Source organism: Diadema setosum, chromosome 14 (assembly GCF_964275005.1).
Source record: "Diadema setosum chromosome 14, eeDiaSeto1, whole genome shotgun sequence".
In the NCBI taxonomy this organism is placed as follows: domain Eukaryota; kingdom Metazoa; phylum Echinodermata; class Echinoidea; order Diadematoida; family Diadematidae; genus Diadema; species Diadema setosum.
The window spans coordinates 34807446-34828745 of NC_092698.1; the positions used below are offsets into that span (position 1 = coordinate 34807446).

The 21300-nt window shown below is 39.4% G+C and overlaps 2 protein-coding genes across 2 annotated transcripts in view; one reads left to right on the plus strand and one right to left on the minus strand.

Moving 5' to 3' along the window:
• Nucleotides 1–6538, minus strand: part of LOC140238315 (macrophage mannose receptor 1-like) — a 69588-nt gene extending 63050 nt beyond the window's left edge. Inside the window, exon 1 of the mRNA XM_072318249.1 lies at nt 6364–6538. Within this exon, the coding sequence (XP_072174350.1) occupies nt 6364–6538 (175 nt within the window). The remainder of the gene's footprint in view (nt 1–6363) is intronic.
• An 11050-nt stretch (nt 6539–17588) lies between these two features.
• LOC140237634 (uncharacterized) lies at nt 17589–21063 on the plus strand. The gene has a single exon (XM_072317560.1). The coding sequence runs from the start codon at nt 17590–17592 to the stop codon at nt 18613–18615; it is 1026 nt and encodes a 341-aa protein (XP_072173661.1). The 5' UTR covers nt 17589; the 3' UTR covers nt 18616–21063.
• The last annotated feature ends 237 nt before the right edge of the window (nt 21064–21300 follow it).

Sequence of the window (21300 nt, forward strand, 5' to 3'; positions counted from 1 at the left end):
AGTTAAAATCCCAAGACTGCCAATATATGAATCCAACAAAATAACTCCCCCAGAAGGAAGGGTGAAATGCTGAGGACAGCAACAGCTTGCTACATGAAAGATCCGCGGAAGCTCGATGAAATGTCCTCATTCAAAGCTACCAGTGACTCTGCCAGCGAGACGGTTGAAATGCTGTCTTCCCCTCTTGCCTGTTTTGTCTATCTATATGCTGACAACTCCCCCTTATGAGGAAAGAAAAAAAAAACTCCCCTTTACTACGAACATACAAAGAAAAAAAAAATGAACCCTGAATCTAAAAAAGAAAAAAGTATGATAAACTTAGACAAGAAGGCATGACAAAAAAAATACCTGTTCCTCTCCCTCCCCCACGTAGTCTCTCTAGATACCTGCTGGTATCTTCCTTTTTAAAGGACAAGTTCACCTTCATTAACATAAGGATTGAGAGAATGTAGCAATATTAGTAGAACACATCATTGAAAGTTTGAGGAAAATCGGACAATCCGTTCAAAAGTTTTTGTGCAGTCACCGCTGGATGAGAAGACTACTGCAGTGTATGATGTCACATGCGTACAACAATGTAAGGAAAATACATGTATAAAGAGAATTTCACAAAATTACATCTTTTGAAAAAAGTACACATTCCCTTGACTCGTTACTGACATATGTTATGGGTAATATTATTCCCATTGCCTTTAAAAAGAGGCAAGTTGAGTGTTCTTTTATTATGCGAAAAAAAGTGAAAATATGTTGAATTTTCTTAATATTTTCTTTATACTGTTGTACTCATATGACATCACAAGCCTTAGTAGTCTCCTCATCCAGCGGTTCCAACACAAGAACTTCAAAAATTCATAACTTTTGAACGGATTGTCCGATTCTCCTCAAACTTTCACTGATGTGTTCTACTAATATTGCTGCATTCTCTCAATCCTTATGTTCATGAAGGTGAACTTGTCCTTTAAATACCCAATACACCTGGGCTCAAATGACACTGAGGCCATGAGGCCAATGGTTGTGATGCCCCACCAACTGGCTGCGATGCACCTCAAACTTCAAAGAGTTGATACAGTCTTCTTTACCCAGGGTAGCCTCTTCAGTGTTGACACTGCTCTACCAGAGAGCCCTGCCATTATTATTACCCTAGCGTTGCAACAATATACACCTGTGTCAAGAGGGACATTATTTCAGGTAAAAACATCACTTCCAAGGGTGTAAGCACTGGGCTGGATTTGAACTTGTGTCCTCCAATTTGGAGTCGAGAGTCCTTTCCACTATGCCACAGTGCCCCCTTATAAGACCACTACTGGCCATGACCCTTTCCTGGTAAAAGTAGCCAGAAAATCTTATAAGTTTGAAGACAAAACATGAACATTCCCCACCTTTTCATAGATCTGCGTTGTTGCACATATGTACATGTACTTTTCTTCCAGAATGTGCATGATCTAAAATATCTATTTTCCTCTGATAACACATGATAAATATCAAGGTATTACATGTACAATATACATCCTAAAACAAGACTTGGTAACTTATGTTCAATGCCAGGCACAGAAACACCAATCAAATCAATGTTGGTGAAAGTGAAAGTGAAAAAAAAAAAAATCTATCAGAAAACAATTTTGGCTTTGATGCCCCCCTAACTGGCCCCGATTCCTCAAAAAATTTGAGTCAAGGTGAAAACGGCCATGACCCAAATCAAATGGAATGTGAGGCTTGATATTGTATATGCCATATATTTAGCAAGTCTAATTGTTTGCAAATCGAGACTTCCTTACAATTTTGCAAGAGGTTTAATTCCTGATTATGGAATACAGTAATGAATGGAGAAATGTATGCATGCACATCACATTCATGTCGGGATATGAGTTAATATCTTTGCGTGTCTTTAAATTCGCGAATAGCACCCGACTTGCAAAATTTGAAAAAAAAAAAAAAAAAATCATGAAATATTTGGTGTATACAGTACACAATCTACTATAGAGCAGTGAAACAACTTAGAGTCCAGTGATCAGCTTGTGGCTAAATGATTTCAAAAGTGATAGTATGATTTTTCCTCTCACCTCCCTGGATTTACTTTAGCAGATCAGAGAGAACAAGATCTTCAACAATCCATTTTCCTGGCAATGTAAACAAAGTTGGAGTTTTTAGTGTCTTCACTCTGCAATATACATCTCCAGCTTTTAATCATACCCTAAACACTAAACATAAAGTCTCTTTAGCATAGCATATTGCATTATTCTACCAATGAGATACTATGTCTGCGAATTATACAGCAGATCAAACAGCCTTGTAATGTACTAGTACATGTATGATATTGTGTTTTTGAGAAGTTCCAAAAAAACACACTTTCTGACCCTGAAAAATGTATGATTACATGACTCGTCATTTCCCTTAAATACAATAAGTCAACATAAAAATACCTGTCAAAAACATTAGCAAAACTACTGGGTACTAGGTTAACTACCTCATCGGCAAAAGTGTTTGGTTACACGACTCAACACAATGTTGAAATGCTATTGGCAGTTGCAAACATTGATCACACCTGTTGCAAATGTTTAACAAAACAAAGATAATGGTCACAAGGATGAGACTAAACACATGCCCCATCCATGATCTGGAAGCTACCTTAAAGGGATGATATTGTTTGGGTTGAGGCGGGGGATTTAGATTACAATTCTAAGAGGAATTAAATAAATGTATATTGAGCTTCACACTGCATCTGTATTACAGAGGAGTTTGGGAGGATTACGATTGATTGCTGGCTGCACTGCAACATCACTTACTTCTGAAAAACAAGGAAAAGTAGAAATTACGCGGTGCGTAATATATGTCCCCGCCGGAAGTAGCATTTTGTAACAAAATGTACAATATAGGTCAAAAATCAAGGTCAAAGGTCAAAGAAGTCAAGGTCAAAATTCTGTGTAAAAGTTTTGAAGCCCTCACCTAGTGCCATCACATAAAGCAAACGGAATCGAAATCGGGTTAGAAATGGCGAAGGAGTAGCATTTTGTAGCAAAATGTACAATACAGGTCAAAAATCAAGGTCAAAGGTCAAAGAAGTCAAAGGTCAATATTCTGTGTAAAAGTTTTGAAGCCCTCACCTAGTGCCATCACATAAAGCAAACGAAATCGAAATTGGGTTAGAAATGGCGAAGGAGTAGCATTTTGTAGCAAAATGTACAATATAGGTCAAAAATCAAGGTCAAAGGTCAAAGAAGTCAAAGGTCAAAATTCTGTGTAGAAGTTTTGAAGCCCTCACCTAGTGCCATCACATAAAGCAAACGAAATCGAAATCAGGTTAGAAATGGCGGAGTAGCATTTTGTAGCAAAATGTACAATATAGGTCAAAAATCAAGGTCAAAGGTCAAAGAAGTCAAAGGTCAAAATTTTGTGTAGAAGTTTTGAAGCCCTCACCTAGTGCCATCACATAAAGCAAACGGAATCGAAATCGGGTTAGAAATGGCGAAGGAGTAGCATTTTGTAGCAAAATGTACAATATAGGTCAAAGGTCAAGGTCAAAGGTCACAACTGAAATTCTGTGTAGAAGTTTCAAAGCTCCCATGTACTGCTATCATATAAAGCAATCAGAATCAAAATTGGCTCATAAATGACAGAGAAGTAGCAAATTGAACATTTTGATCACACACGGACGCACACACGGACGCACACATGGACACACACACGTACGGACACACGGACACACACACGTACGGAGCCCGTTTCATAGTCCCCTGCTCGAACTCGTTCGGCGGGGACAAAAAAGGCAGTTGCTTGGGCAACACTATTCTACCCAATGGTGGTATGCTGATGATTTACCATCCTGCAAAAGAAGAGACTAAATATTGCATATTTCTAGCTTAAATATTATAAGAAGTTATTGTCGACAAAATCTGTTTTGATTTAAGCAGTGACACAACAGTGACAAAGTAACAAATATTCTCACCAAAAAAAAAAAATGAACAAATAGTACAATTAAAATGCTTAAAATTTCAGCAAATCATTTTTACACATTGCTGGACTAAAAAGCCTAGATGAAGAGTTTTGAGTTTGTGTGTGTGTGTGTGTGTGTGTATGAAAGAGAGAGAGAGAAAGAGAGTGAAAAGGTGAAATGTTAAATCAAACAGAAGGGGAAATATATTACATGTAGATTTGATTGGTTTCAAAGCTGTTCATGGGATGCATTTATTGAAGCCATATTAAATTCTTTGCTCCTTAAAGTACTACCTTGCACCAGGCTTTATAAAGGAGATGTCAGGGGCAGGGTTGTGACAGCAGATGGCATTTCAATCAGCCATCTATACAATGAATTCTGGGTATCCCCAATGCGCAGAAATTTCTGCACATGCTGAAGATCCCTGGCACAGATGCACTGTGGGATTCCTCGGTGCCCTTGTTTGCTTCCGGTTGTCTCACGCGAGTCGCAGTTCCCATACAATTCAATGAAGTTTAATATTTGTCTGCTTTTTCGTTGTTACCCCTCTTTTCTTGGCTTGAGTTGAAAGTTTCGAAGTTTTACTGATTTGCGGTCACTAGGGTCATGGTTCACTGCTGCAAGGCTTCAATGTGCTGGTCACATGATGGAAAGTGGAGAAATCTTCAACAAAAAATACCTCTGGATAAAGAGCGTGTTTCCACTGGGGACACCTCGTATCACCGCAAATTTTGTCCCTCGCATCACCTCGTATTTTATGACTACCCTAACTGTTTCTACTGAGCGATAAATACGCGGTGATACTCGGTGATGCGGGAAGATGGGAGAGAACTTGCTGTGAACCGGAAGTCGTGTATTTTACAGATGTGGTCGCGGGTCGCGCGGTATGGAAAGGTAAACAAAATGATCAAGATGGCACAAACTAGATCGGGACGTGAAATGTGCACTTATATTTTCACTCTTGTACTAGCTGTTCTCACTGCCAGTCAGAGAGTCAGGAGTCACGTTCAATCTGCTGCTTGGAGAAGGAGAAAGTGGCCAAATGTTTCAGGAGATGCAACGTCTCAAACTAGAAGAAGTAGCAAGGCTACATAACAGCATTCTGTCGGCATTCCGCTTTGTTTTGGCGTCCAAAAATGAAATGCCCCTCACTACTTCTGTCATATCTGCCATCACTTGAAAATAAAAAATCGCTGCAGATCCATTCTCCAGTCGATATTCTCCAACATATAATTCATTCATACTACAAGAAACAAGTTAGTGTATCTGGTGGTTGATGCAAGCCATGAAACAAGAAGTAACAGTACGCAGTACTAAATGAGTGTACAGTGTAGACTGTACAGTGCATATTGTATATAATTATGATACTACAACACGCAAGATACATCAGCGCTGTGAACGCAAAGCAGGTGTGTGACCATTCGAATAAAGCGTGCAAAATCTCCCAATAATTTGAGACTTCCGGTACACCGCAAATTTTGCTACCCGGTGTGTTTCTACTGAAAATTGTCCCTCGCATCACCGCGCATCGACCACCTCGAAAGGTGGACAACGGAGCACCTCACATCACCGCGCATCGGCCACTACTCAATCTGTTTCTACTGAGGAAAAGTTTGAAGTTTCACCGCGCATTGCCGCGCATCACCGCGTACCACCACGAATCACCTCGCATCGCATCACCTCAAATTTTCATCGCTTAGTAGAAACATGCTCAAAGACAGAGCATGATCTCAGGGCATGTGCAGCCAAAATCGGGGCAAGTTTGTCCTGTGAGCTATCCCATAATGCATCTAAAACACCACTCTATGCACGGCACCTAGGTACTGGCGATACCGAGAATTCTGGAATGGTTGTGGACATCCTTCCTCCCATCTAAGAAAGAGTCAGAGAGTGAGAGAGGCATATAGTATGGTAGATCGATAGATGGATAGATAGGTCGTATAATCCAAATCTCGATGAATACAGTGGAAACTCAATATAAAGAGATCTGATATGACAAAATACCTGATATAGGAAACTATCTCTAAGGTCCTAATGAATTTATTGCCTTCAAGTTTGTATTGTTTATTGACTACTGTTAATAACAAAATAGCTGATATACAAAACAAATTGGTTTGGTCTTAAAGATGTGCCTTCCCTTTTGCATTCCTTCCCAAATAGCACAGAACATGATATATTCCACCAGAATGACAAGACTATTGTAAAGCTATAACATTTCTGTGATATTTGAAGGTTGTTAGCCGTTAAAATTCAAATAATGCACCAAACGCTAACCGTAACGTATTCTGTGTACTAGGCACAGTTGCATACATTAATCCTCCTAGGTGGTTGTAATAATCATGATACTTATACTTCGAACGTGATGCATGTTAAAGCTGTCAGAAAAGAAGAATTCACTAGCTTCTCTTAGAGCGTGTTTCTACTGAGAGCACCTCGCATCACCGCAAATTTTGTCTCCCGCATCACCTCGTAGTTTACGACTACTCGAGCTGTTTCTACTGGGCGATAAAATATGTGGTGATGCGAGGTGACGTGCAAAATGTGGTGAATCTGGAAGTCGCGTATTTTCAGGTCACAGATCGGGTCACGCTGCCTCTGCACTGCCATTTTGTGGTAGGCACTGAATTTTGTTTAGTCTTTCCATTCAAAATACCCCTCACCAACATTTCCTGCCACTTTGTTATAAGGAATCGTTGCAGGTCTAGGGTCCAGTTAATGCTCTCTAGGGGCTCCGACATACTAACATTAGACATACTAACTTGGAGACGATACGATTACAGTATGGAAAAATGAACGCAGTGTAAAAATCAGAGTATAGGCCTATAGCCTAGTATAATAGGCTGATGGGCACGCAAACAATAGACGATGAATGCATGCAGTTCACATGTACCACCTCATGTATTTAGTAGGAGTTGGTACAAGGCATGATGTGTGCGAATGCTGTGTACACAAGTGTCAGAGTGTGCGATGAACCGATTTGAAAAGCGTGGGCGAAAGCTCCCAATAATTCGAGACTTGCGGTACACCGCAAATTTTGCTACCCGGTGTGTTTCTACTAAGAATCGTCCCTCGCATCACCGCGCATCGACCAACTCAAAAGGTGGACGACAGAGCACCTCGCATCACCGCGCATCGGCCACTACCCAATCTGTTTCTACTGAGGAAAAATTTGAGGTGTCACCACGCATCCCCACGCATCACCGCGAATCACCTCGCATCGCCTCGCATCGCCTCGCATCACCTTGAATTTTCATCGCTCAGTAGAAACACGCTCATATTCTATACTTTGTTATCCATGGCAAATAACAACACATCACTTACATGAACTGCATGTGCAACTAAGTGCATCACACAGGTCTGTAAAACTAGACTAGTAGTTTAGATTTGTAATTTTTTCGTAATACGAAAAAATTATTCAAATCTTAACAGTCAATTTAACTAAACAAATAAAGACCCTCTTGAGTTCAAAATTTACAGACCAGGTTTTCAAATAGTGTTTTCTTCAATACCTAGTGTGTTCTCACCAATTTTTCAAAAATTTGCATGCAAAAGGGATTGGCTGTCTTTAAGGATCTCATTATACCTTGGTACTGAGTTTCCACTGTACACACATTGTACATTGACTGGCAGACAACTGAAAATACATTAGTAAATACTGCTGTTATATATCCAGGGCTCCACACTAACTTTTTTGTTCGGTGGCCCAATGGGGACACCAAAATCCTCAATTTCAAATTTTTGGTGGCCCGAGAGAAAAATTTGGTGGCCCGAAAAAAAAAAAAAAAAAAAAAAAATGTTAAAAGTCCTGTTTTTTTAATGTGTCAAATATTTAAGTTTTATCATAGTAAGAATTGGAAGTTGGACATATCTACTCATAAATAAACCTCAACAAACTCGCAACACTCACTCTCAGGCACTCATTCAGTCCTTTTCATCCATCCTTTAAACAAATTTACTGCTAATTTCTGGCGCAAAAATTTACGAATTTATTGACATACTTTTCAAAAAAATTTGGTGGCCCGAGGCAGGCCACCAAATTTGCCCTTTTTTGAAATTTGGTGGCCCGACTATCATTTTTGGTGGCCCCGGTCCACCGGGCCACCGTTAGTGTCGAGCCCTGCTATATCATACTGCTACTTTTCTGTTTACCTTGAATGGACTCAGGGGCAATTCCATGGAAAAGTAGACTCAATAAAAACTAGAAATGTCGCTTCAGCGACTGGTGTATGCCTCCGCCATAATGCATGGTTCTCCTAATAGGTCTATAGTACAATGTCTTGACAATGTGTGATGACAGTTTCACACAATTGGCAAAATATTAAAATGACAGGTTTGCCACAAATGTGTTGAATGTTCACTTTCCTAGAACTAGGTTCAGTTGGATGAATGATTAAAATGTCAGAGTGCAGGTATTTGGGGAAACTGATGATTTTTACTTGACTTTTGACCCTTTTATAAGTTTATGCATTAAGTAATTTTCAAGGTATTGAGAAAAAGTATAATTTCAGTATCAAATGGTAAAATAGTATTATCTAAACCTGGCCTTTGACTTTTGACCTCACAGTTCCAGAGAGAATCACTGTTAGGTAGAACATGCATAAATATGTAAGTTTCATGATAATACCTTGAGTTACTTTTGAGATATGGAGAAAGAAGTGCAATTTGGCACTTTTACTTGACCTTTGACCTTTTGGCAAGAAACTTCCCACAGAATATATATTGGGTTATACATGCATACATCAAGTTTTAAAAAATCCTTCAGGCATTGCATAAATATAAGGAAAGTAGTGATATTTTGAGGAGTTGACCTTGACCTTTGACCCCCTGACCTTTGACCCATGACCCCCAACTTCCCTAGATAATCACTGCCCATCGGTACATGCATATATACTAAGTTCCATGAAGATACCTTGAACCATTTGCGAGATATGGAGAAAAACATGAAATTTCAACCTTTTTTTCACAAAATAACCTGTGACCTTTGACCTTTGACCCTGTGACCCTAAAATCCAAACAAAGTATCATCCCCCCAGGATATACCCTCATACCAAGTTTGATGCAAAACCACCTCACGGTTCTTGAGATATCAACAAAAACAAAACGGAACGGACGTATGGACGGACGTACGGACAGACGGACAGACGGACGGACGGACGACCCGAAAACATAATGCCTCCCGCCACTTCGTTGGCGGAGGCATGAAAAAAAAAAGTTTATCACATTGCAAATGTGTTGAGGGATAACCACATGGTACTCTAAGCTACAGAGGCAGCTTAATGATGACTCCAGTTTGGAGGGATGTTCAGTCTTATTTAATATCTCCAGAGACAATTAGCTCTGAATCTACATAAACATGAGGCACACTCAAGTTGTGGTGGTGACTTTATCTTGCTGGTTACAAATTTGACTGACCTCTTTCATGTATTTGAATTAGGTTTATCTTTCTTTTTTTTTCTGTTTCTATCTCACTGGCAATAACATACTCAGGAGCACCACAATTCTTGTATATGTACATAACATAGCAACACGATCAGCCACAGTGACACATCATGTTGTAGCTCAAAACAAGTGCCTCTGCACTGTAACATAATCCAATATGGTACATAAAGAAAATACTTGTTTTGTTTTCCCCAGTCATGCTCATGTTGAAGTTATAAAAACAAAAGGAATGTATCAATCAGTCAAATATTTCCAGAGAAACAGCTACAGGTGTTCAGATATTCCATAGTTATCCAAACAGCAGAAATGTAACTCATTATTGCTAGCACTTCAATTCAGAGGAGCATATCAGTCTAAATTTATACACCACCTCTGAAAATATGCCATCATCACACCAAAAATCAAGCAATTAAGCCATGTCATGGAAGTTATCCAAAATGGTAAATACTTGTCATTCTGAGCAAATAAGTTATGAGCTAATTCGCTGGCACTCATAATTTTCCAAATTCAGCACACCCTTATTCTAAAAAAAAAAAAAAAAAAAAAAAAAAAAAATGCAGTAATAAATAATGTGATTTTTATTTATTTTTTTTTTTTTTAAATCTATCCCAGGGAACTGTTTACCCTCTGTCCCAATTGGGTCTTCATCTATAAAACTCTTAGGGGGAATTCAATTCAATTCAATTCAGTTCAATTCAATTCAATTCAATTCAATTCAATTCAATTTAATTCAATTCAATTCAATTCATTTATTTTCATTCTCATTTTTCTTCAAACAAAACATAACACAAAATAAATCAAGAATTATATCTGGACTGTCAATTACAAGTTAATCTGCAAGCAAAGAGTAAAATTTTGTAAATACAACTAATAGTGCTAATTTAATATGTCATAACTAGATAAGAATTAGCCTTGGGAAGGTAAGAAATATTAGAGTTTTGCTAATTTTGCAAGTTTCTAACAGTTGATGAGTGAGGTGGTGATGTCATCATGGGCTCCTTTGAAAAATCAGTCTTGGTACTGAAAGGGCTATCTACCCTGTGAATGGAAATAAATAAAAGAAAAATCACCTCATAATATTCCATATATCATATGGCAAATTGCAAATCGTTATTCCATATTTTATACAGACCGAGCTACAGTATATGTACCTGTGACTGTGTAGTGAATATCGTGAACATGAGAACTCCCACATTCCTGCAACTTGGAGGCGCGGCGTGGGCGGGCGCCCGGCGGTTGCTGCAGTTGGCAGCCGCTTGGCGTTCGGGCTGGTCCCTGTAGCTAGGTGTGTCCTGGGCTTGGTATGGTGTACTGTGTTTCTTTCCTAGAGTATTTTAGTACCTGGTATACGTCTATATGGTTTCTTTTTACACATGGTTAAACTGCCTGCCACAGCATTTCACACTCACCTGCACTCGTCCGCCATGAAATCTAGACCATGTACGTGGTCTAGATTTAGACGTCATGCTCGAGTGTTCATCTTCTCTTCACGGCTGCCATTCCAACCCAAAACGTCGGGGACGGGGAGTCGTTCCACGTACCACCACCAGGATCCATCGGAGAGCGCATCTTCGAAAGCTTCACTATGTGGGCGCGATCACTTGTCGAAATCAAAGTCACCGAACGCTGGACAGCAATGATTGATAGAGCGCCCACACCCGCAGATAGCCCTACTCCTTGAGTCCTAGAAATCATTGCTTGGTCGGGTCCGCAGGAATAAACTCCCCATCCTTGGACCTTGAAGAGCGTACCTCCTTCACTCCTTGATATTTTATTAAGGTGATAGATACAGGCAGGACATGCTGGTGTAGGTCGTTTCACCTGATTTATCGCATACAGCAGGCCCAAGCAGCCTACAACCGCACAAGTATGTTTCCATGGACTGCAAAATACAAGTACTGTACACACGTGTGCACATTTTTGCATATACCACACACTGGTATAATGTACACAGGATGCGAGGCTCGTACCTATGTCATTACACATTATCCAGTTTGCGATAATGTCGAACAGAGAAAAGATTTGAGAGAATCAAAAAAGGAAACTCACTCAGGCGAGAATATATGGCTTTGAACCTACTTGAACCATTATAACCAATGCCATATCCCCAATTGACGAAATACCAATTGGTCTAGGCCTACATCTCATAAAGTGTCATGGGACCATGCATCGTCGCGTTGCTATGATGTTAAAACAAGGCAAGTGCCAAATTGTGTCTCGCCCATTCGTGTGCAAGGAATTAATATTTTTATAACTCCCAGAAGTTAATTGACCTGCTTATGACCTTTGACCTTGTGATGACCTTTAACTCCCCAAGGGACATCTACCGTCCAAGTTCGGTCACAAACGGACATAGGGATCAGTTATGAGCCACAATCAAAACGTGCCCTAAAAACATAACATTGGGCCCTAAAGGTTTGTTGACCCCTGTCTGTGACCTTTGACCTTGTGACGACCTTCACCTCCCCAAGGGACATCTTCCATCCAAGTTTGGTCACAAACGGACAAAGGGATCAAAAGTTATGAGCCATAAACGAAATGCGCCCTAAAAACTTAACATTGGGCCCTAAAAGTTCGTTGACCCCTGTCTGTGACCTTTGACCTTGTGGTAACCTTCAACTTCCCGAGAGACATCTACCATCACCCAAGTTTGATTGCCATTGTAGCAACATGTGTCGAGTTACGTGTGATAAGAGAGTCTTGCAAGTAAACTTTAACGTATGACCTCAATGACCTTTGACCTTATCCTATGACCTCCAACGGCACCATAACATGAAGGTACCCCCAGTGCATCTATGACCCAAGTTAGGTTGTTATCCAAGCAACTTATGTGAAGTTATTTGTCAAAAGAGAGTCTTGCAGGTAAACTTTAATATAGAAAAGAGAGTCTTGCACATACTCTTTAATATATGACCTCAAATGACCTTTGACATCATTACATGACCTCTGTATCTTCATGTTATGGTGTTGTCGGACTCCGACAACACCATAACATGAAGATAACCCTAGTGCTTCTATCACCCAAGTGTGGCTGCCATTGCTGTAACAGTTGCCAAGTTATGCATCATAAGAGAGTCTTGTGACGGACGACGGACGGACGCAATTTGGATCCCTTAGTCTCGCCTTCACCTCCGGTGGGCGAGACAAAAATGCTGGAGAAATATGTGACCGTTACCGTGACGTCATTCGTCTTCCTAAACATCACATTTAAAGATAAGAGACTTAAAATTTTGCAAGGTGCAATGGTTTCTGTGTAAGCCCTAGCTAAGATTACCTCCTGTTAACCTATTCCACAAAACCAGTCACTTGCCGCAGCTATTGCAATAAAGCATGATCTCATTGACTCAAGTTGAGCAGGTGGATAAAAATTAAGCTGGTATAAAACGCTGGCGTACCTTGTAGGGCCTATAGCCTAATATTATTTGAAAACACGGACACCTTTCTGAAAGAACAATGTAGATGCAGAGTTCTCTTAGGCCTATAGCTGGGGGTAACCAGGCGCAAGGGATTCAACATATATGGACATTCCCAACATGTCCACTACAGTAGGAGCCTAGTCATTCTGCATATTCTTTTTACATGACATAAATATTAGACGTTTACTGTGGCCTACACACAAACACACACAAAACACACACACACACACACACACTATAAATGACACAAACAAACATATAAATCTACATAGATATAAGCGTGATTATTATGCAGCATAACTTCGTTTATTGGATGAGCACCAATACCCCCCCCCCGCGCACACACACACACACACACACACACGCACACACACACACACAAAAGAAAAAAAAAAGACTGAATAGATAAACACACAACGTGGGACAAAGAAATGACGTCTGATAATCCTGGAAAATGCAAGGCAGCGTAAACAGTACTTAAAGGACAAGCTCACCTTCATTAACATAAGGATTGAGAGAATGTAGCAATATTAGTAGAACACATTTGAAAGTTTGAGGAAAATCGGACAATCCGTTCAAAAGTTATGAATTTTTGAAGTTTTTGTGCAGTCACCGCTGGATGAGAAGACTACTGCAGTGTATGATGTCATATGCGTACAACAATACAAGGAAAATATAAAGAGAATTTCACAAAATTTCATCTTTTGAAAAAAGTACACATTCCCTTGACTCGTTACTGACATATGTTATGGGTAATATTATTCCCATTGCCTTTAGAAAGAGGCAAGTCAAGTGCTCTTTTATTATGCGAAAAAAAGTGAAAATATGTTGAATTTTCTTTAAATTTTCTTTATACTGTTGTACTCATATGACATCACGAGCGTTATAAGGTAGTCTCCTCATCCAGTGGTTCCAACACAAAAATTTTAAAAATTCATAACTTTTACACCGATTGTCCAATTTTCCTCGAACTTTCACTGATGTGTTCTGTTATTATTGCTGCATTCTCTCAATCCTTATGTTTATGAAGGTGAACTTGTCCTTTAACTTCAACAAAATAAATTCCGCTGCAGTTGAGTCGCACTGGCATTAGCCAGAGCCTTCGGGATTTGCAATGAAAGAGCTCCCTCTGCGAAACTTTCGTGTGTATTTTGCAGTGAGTACCGTAACACATGAAGGGGCATCGGTCTACAATCAGTATATCATTGACAATCTCTGGACCCGATTTCATAAAGCACCCTGGAGAATCACGATCTAAACCAAATGCGAAACAGGCTTCGATCTGGTAACAATAATTCAACTGTGGTAACTGCAACAATGAATATGATGAAATCGGACGTTATACCGTGACTTTTACGCAGTTAACATACGAGGTAATTTTCGCGCAAATAATCACATACGTCAGTTCCCCAGGTCACTGAAAGTAGTACAAGGTACCAATCCCCCGCCCCCTGAAAAAAACAAAACAACAACAACAAACGAACACTGAAAACAAAGCGAAACAAAACAAAAATGTTTACCTGCCATAAGAGGCAGGGTTTGGGGGAGAGTATAAATTATAGTCCCCTCCCCAACGAGGGCGCTTACAATATCTTTTTAAAATAGAAATTCAACGATCTGGTGTAGTGTGCATACTGAGGGGACAAACTTTGTTGTTGTTTTTTTTTCAAACGTAAAAGTAAGACAGTCGTCTTGTTTTATATTGTAAAAATAATACTCCAAACAAACTGAATTCTGTTATCATTGTTGCGTGATTTTCCTTTATTAATTTATCAATTTGCTGATCAAATTATTTGAAAATGTATAATAACATCTAAACGCAGTGACCAACGATCAGGGGTATCTTTCGTAAAAATCTTTAAGTTCGACAACCTGGTGTACATTCTGGGTGGAATATTTGAGAAATATTCAATCAAAAAAATTAAGACGATTCGTCGGTTATTACAATTTCTTTGAACAAAATAGAATAAAAAGTAAACTGAATTCTTTAATTGTTGTGTGACTTTCTCATTTACTGCTCAAATTATTTGAAGATCTAATATCTATACGGCAACGACAAAGCAGAATGTGGGGTGTAGATAGGAGGGGTTCATCCGCCTCCCTCCCCAGCTCTCCCCCCCCCCCCAACACAGTTTGGCACACAAGGGAGCTTATAAGTTTCACTATTAGAATTTCCTTTTAACGATTTGATGCACACGCTTTGAGTGGAATGCATTAATTGTGTAAATGGAAAATTTTCAGCCACAAAAATAATCCGATACTACTGACGTTGGCTATTCATCTAAGCTGAAAGAAAAAAAATAGAACAACAGCAAACTAGCCATCCGTTCACTGTGTAATCTGAACAAAAATACAATTTGTTCAAGTAGGCACCGCGTCCGATCGGAGGGGGCGGGGGGGGGGGTGTGTTCTAACCCTCCTTGTAGGAGTTATACAAGCCAGTGGGGAGGGAGATCTTCACCGTTTATGGGGAAAGCTTGTGCATGGGGGGTTAACACAGGACACAGCCACTAAAGGGGAATCCAGTCCAAATATGAGTTAGTCTGATAAGAAAGAGTGTAATATTACGAGTTCAACGGTATATAATGTTGATCGAAATCGGATGAAAAATAAGAATGTTATGAAATCTTGAAATTTTGCTATGGAGGGCGGGGGGTACAGTTCTTGAACAGTCAATATGAATATACAAATGGCAATGTGAGCATGCCATTCCCTCACTAATTACCATATAGTTTGTACATAATATATTGAAATTTCCAATTTTTTATTCAAGCGCAATATGCGAGGCTCAAATTCTTGTATTTTCGTATGTCTACAATTGATCATTATTTTGAAGTTGTTCAATCATGAATGACTTCAATGACAAAAAAGAAATGAATTTTCTCCTTTTTTTGTGTGTGTGTACACGATCAATGGAAAATTGTGAGGGTATGACATGTCGGCTCAGTCATTTGCATATTCACATCCACTGTACAAGAACTGTTGCAGAAATTAGCAAAACTTCAAAATGTCAAACTTCCTTACTTTTCATCCGATTTCAGTCAAATTTTTGCTGTTGAACTCGGAAGATTTTACTCTTTTTTAAATCAAACTAACTTATATTTGGACTGGATTTCCTCTTTAATACCCTCAGAGAGTGAGTATCATCAAAATGTAAGAAATAAGGGGTCATCATGGTTGAAAATGACTGAGTCGAATAAAGTGATCGCTTGTCATATGGGAAACCATGCAGAGGCATCCCAAAAATGCGCCATGCAGTTTGTGCCCAATACGTGCCTCACGATTTGTATTTGGGTCTCCCCTGTTTAGGTAGAACATTTGCCACGAAAGGAACAGCTATAAGAATGACAAAAACCTAAAGGTTAACATCATTTTTTTTTTCGGGGGGGGGGGGGGGAGGGGGTAGTCTCATTTAGTTTGTCATTAAATATTGTAACTGTCATTGTCTGCTATTTGAACTAACTTATCATTATATGACTTATTGGTACTATGGTAATTACCACTATCAGAATCAAGTTAATCAACATATCGATAAAGCCATTGCTTTCATTGCTTCGATCTTCTCTAATTTCTGTCTTACTTGTATTATCATCGTTCGGTTTCTGGTTTTGAATTCTCGAGAACATAATAGGAATGGCTACTTCAGCAATGGATTCTGGCTTGTTCGAATTTTGTCTCTTCGCGTTCAGATTAATGCAAACAATAGAGTCCTGTTTCGTGAGATGGATTAATCACTAGCACCCTTCTTGACTGTATTGAAGGTCTGGATCGATCGAAGTCAATGCTTTTGGTATTTCTTTTTATTTAGTATACATGTAGACCCGACTAGTATCCTTGCGTTTGTTTTTGTACCAACGAGTATCTAGACCGTAGCTTCTATCTCTGTGGTCGGTACAACACGAAGCTGGCTAGCTGGCCTGGTACTCCGCACCAACTTGTTTTGTGGTTCACGCGCAGGCTCGGGGGTACACGCCCCCTTTTTGCACCCTTGCATGTAAACAATACCATCGATATTAGTGCGCCTGACATGCCGGATGTTTATGGGCAAGATACGGCAAGAATATCGTGCAGTATTATAATGAGTATCATACATGAGTATGAACAACAGAATTATATAACTGTGCCTATTGTCTTGTCTGATATCGATATAATAGCACTCAATGCTAATTGCATGGAACTATTTTGTTTATTCTCTGCTACTTTTGTGATACACGTACACTGTACCCTACTACGATTTTCTGGATGTGGTGGTTGCTTTGACCAGTACGTGCGAGTACGTACGTCGATATGTTCATCTTGTGGATGATTGTGTGTGTGTGTGTGTGTGTGTGTGTGTGTGTGTGTGTGTGTGTGTGTGTGTGTGTGTGTGTGTGTGTGTGTGTGTGTTGAGTGTTGAGTGTGTTTTGTTGTTGATGTTGTTTTGTTTTGTTATACTTTCTGCGGTGCGGGATGCTGCGCACGTCGTCGCGTCGTACATGCGTGCGCTACTAGTATATGTACAGTACTACCATGTATGCAAAGATTTTGCACGCACAATCATCCGCCGCACCACGTACGTACGAGCTAGATTGTGGAGGCGTACGCGCCTCGCTTGCGACGCGCGCTAGCTGCTGCTGTACATACGACGTACGTACACGTACGTACGTACGATACGTGCATGCATGCTGTGTGTGGTTTATGTGATGGATGTCGATAGAATGCGTGCTGCATGCATTTTCTCGCTCGCTCGCGGATCAACGGATCGCACGTACGATCGCAGGCTAGGCTACTACTAGGCAGAAATGCAACACATAGTCAAGGCAGATGTTGTTGAGCTGTCGCGGAGGAAGAATGGTCATGAGCTGCCGCTGTAAATTCGACAAATTGGATTGTTCTGTGCCAGTTCAGTCTGTGGTTTGTGCAAATTCGTCATACATACAAAAAAGTCGACACTACATCCGATTAAGGGTGTTCTTGCAATTTGCTAATATTATGAACAAAGCGCTTTCCAAAATACCTGGTGAACTGGAAAGTATGGACGGTGACGACGAGAGGTCAGATCGCAGTCCAAGCCCGCGAAACCTTGCACACAAAACCGTACAATTACAAGGTGGAATACAGCGTCACTCACAGCATAAGCAGTCCAGAGCTCGAAAGAAGGTGACAATAATGGCGGTTGATATTGAGAATTCGCGTCGCCCGAATAATCAGTTAGTGTTGAGGAATATGCAGCACGAGAGTCAGGATAGCAATGGAAATGATAAGTCAAAGAAGAGACGACGTCCTCGTAAGCGAAATCGAAAATGGAAGCCGTATACGCAGCTCAGCTGGGAAGAAAGACAACAGCGGGACGAGGAGGAGTCGAGACGTGCCTCGTTGAAGCGAGCTAACCGTCCAACTCCGTACAATACCACACAATTCCTCATGGAGGACCACAAAGTTGACACGCCTGATCTCAGTGGAATAGGTGCCTATGACGAGAACAACGAGATGAACCTGTCATCTTCTGATGAAATTCAGGAGAATGAGAACGATGAGTACCTTATGCGGAACTTCACAGCAGTGTATGATGAAGTCCAATCAGAGAGGTTGCAGCAGATGTCGAAGGAGCAGCTAGTCAACGAAGTGTTGGAGCTGTCGAAAAAGGTTACAGAATTGGAGGATTGTCTTCGGCCCAACAGCGGGGGTGGCGGCGGGGAAGAAAAACTCTCAAGTGGTGAGAGTGATGGACATTTGGATGAAGCAACACGTTCAAGGTTGGAAAGTGTCACAGATTTGGAGGAAGAAGTGAAACAATTGAGAGAAGAGAACCGCCGATTAAGAACATCAAGGATTTCTTTGAATGAGTGATGGTTAGTGGTGACTAGTGGTGGGTTATGATGAGTTATGATTGTTGATTCCATGATTTGAACTACCAATGTATTGTGTTTCAGTGCTGAAAACTTTCCGTCATACTGTCCGAGATGGATGTATTGGTTTTGGCATTGTTTTAGAACAGTTTATTTGTGTGTTTGAGCTCATCATTTAAGCATACATTGTTCCATGATTTATTTTGTGATTGCTAGTGTCTATTTTGCTTTGATTTATGATGTCTGTCTCCCCATTGCTTCAAACATAAATCACATGCTGATATACTGTAATAAATCATGTGAACTGATCTGTATCAGAGCAGAGTTGGGTGATACAGTCAATTAAAAGGCATGTAGATGATCTAAAATGTCATTTTCCTTGTGACAAAAACACAGTTAATCATAAATCTAAATGATTTAACAAAGCATTTAATTCTTGGCAAAACCAAGAACCTAATCCAGCCCTTTGCTTTAACTTATTGAAGAATTGGTTTGATTGATGCTGGACTTGTACCAACATAACATTGCATTTTCAGTACCCCTCTACTATCAAAAAAAGGAAAGGAAAACAGTTCCAATCAATGCCTTTATAAAATCATACTTATAAATCAATATCAAACTACTTCTTTATTAAATTGCCTTTGTTGCAACATGTTCTCTGATTTACGTGTAGATCCATTCGGTTTTTATAAAATTTACACAATTTTCTCCCACAAGAACAGTATTAGCATATATCCATGTGTACTAGGGAATGCCAGTTGAGATGGATGATTTAACTGCAGTGCATACTGAGTATTTTTTTTTCAGCTGGCATATTCTGACATACAAACAGTGACAAAGAAGAATCCAGTTTACATGCTCAAACAATAGCTTCCTTGCCACAACCAACAGAAATCGGTTCAATTGTGAGTTGAAAAATAATACGTGTTGAGGACAATGATAGAGTGCTTAGTTGCAGACTTGAGTGAAGCCAAAATATTGCTAATCATTTGAATTGCTCTCATTTAGAAAATGCCGTCCTTTAATCAGATTCATAATGCAGATGAATTTATCTTGAGTTAAAGAAAAGTTGCTGCAATCAGGACAGAAGTACTCAAAGTGACACTACTGACTAGTTTTAAAAAAATCATTAAAAAAATGATAAGTTTTCAAAGTTGCACCAGGCTTATTACGGAAATGTGAAACTACAATGTGTTTTTGTCTTTTCTTTTTCCTTTTTTTTTACACAATTAAGCACAGTATCAAGCAAGTGATGTCACAATAGTAGTGCAACATGATTCTTTCTGTGGTGCTCATAGAACATCATGTCAAGTACAAATAATGACATTCAGAAGAATATAATGTTTCATAATTTTTATACAGTGTTGCTAATAGACTTTCCCTGGTCAGCTGCCATTGTTTCAGTTTACTTAAATGATGTAGAATTTAACATTTGTCCTTTAGAGTGCACTCTTTCTGAAGAAATGTCATTTGGTACAAACAACTGAAGTCATTAAACTTAAGAATTTGATGAGTTTGATAAAAAATAGAACACTTCATTATGAATTGTTAATCACATTATGAATTTTATTAGATTAATTGCCAAATTTAATTGCATCCTTTTTTGATAGTTGTACTACACTTAAGGGCCCGAATTCACGAAGGTGGTACAAATGAAACCATGGTTTAAACCATGGACAAAAACCATGGAATGCCAAGTGTCGCATGGGATATTTCGCTACGAAATCAGTCATTTCGTCGATGAAATGATTATTTTCTAAAGAAATGACAACATTTTGTAACTAAATGAACATTTCGTCCACGAAATGATAATTTCGTTAACGAAACAGTCATTTTGTCGACGAAATGACCAATTTCGTAACGAAATATTCCGTTTGACACTTGGCGCTCCATGGTTTTTGTCCATGGTTTAGACCATGGTTTCATTTGTACCACCTTCGTGAATGCGGGCCAAGGAGTCTGCATCAGCTAACATTTGATTTTCTTGAGATGTCCCTTTGATGATAACATCTGTTACTTCTGGGTATGAAATGGAACAATGAATTTCAAAGCAGGCTTCAGATATCTTACTGATGGCCTGAAATATTGTGTGCTAGTAGCTGTAAGTCACTGTCTCACAACAGCTGGAGTTTCAGCCAATGGAAGGCAGTATGTTTCCATGTTTTATGTAAACTCCATTCTTTACTAATTTCCTCGTGAACCCTCTCTATTTGACAACAGTCAAATGCAATGCAATGTAAATGGGAATTACCATCTGGTCCACCCAGTTTTCTTAATCTGTAAAAGGGCAATGAAGGCGCCGAGATCCCTGTCTGTAGAATATGATGTGTGAGGAAGAACTGAGTTTGTTTAAAGAAAAACATAACTGTTAAAGATGATAATTAAATGTTACAATGATTTGAACCCCTTGGAAGCGAGATTAAAAGTCTTCAATGTCATAACAGTAAAACTGACTAATTTGAATTGTGATCTTTAAGCAATGAATTTGATCAATATCAATATGTTATACTGTTCTCTAGAAACATCATGTACTAAACTAATTCATAACATTTTAATCCTCATAAATGTTCTTACAGTAAATTCTTAATCACTTCATTCACATCATGCAATGCTATATTTTTCCAGTGCACTAGTTGATGACTTGTTTTTGTTTTTTGTTTTTTTTTTCTCTCTCTCTCTCTCTCTT

What these genes read in the sequence shown, in the direction of transcription:
- LOC140237634 (XM_072317560.1), top strand. Translation starts at nt 17,590, where the DNA reads ATGTTGTTGAGCTGTCGCGGAGGAAGAATGGTCATGAGCTGCCGCTGT.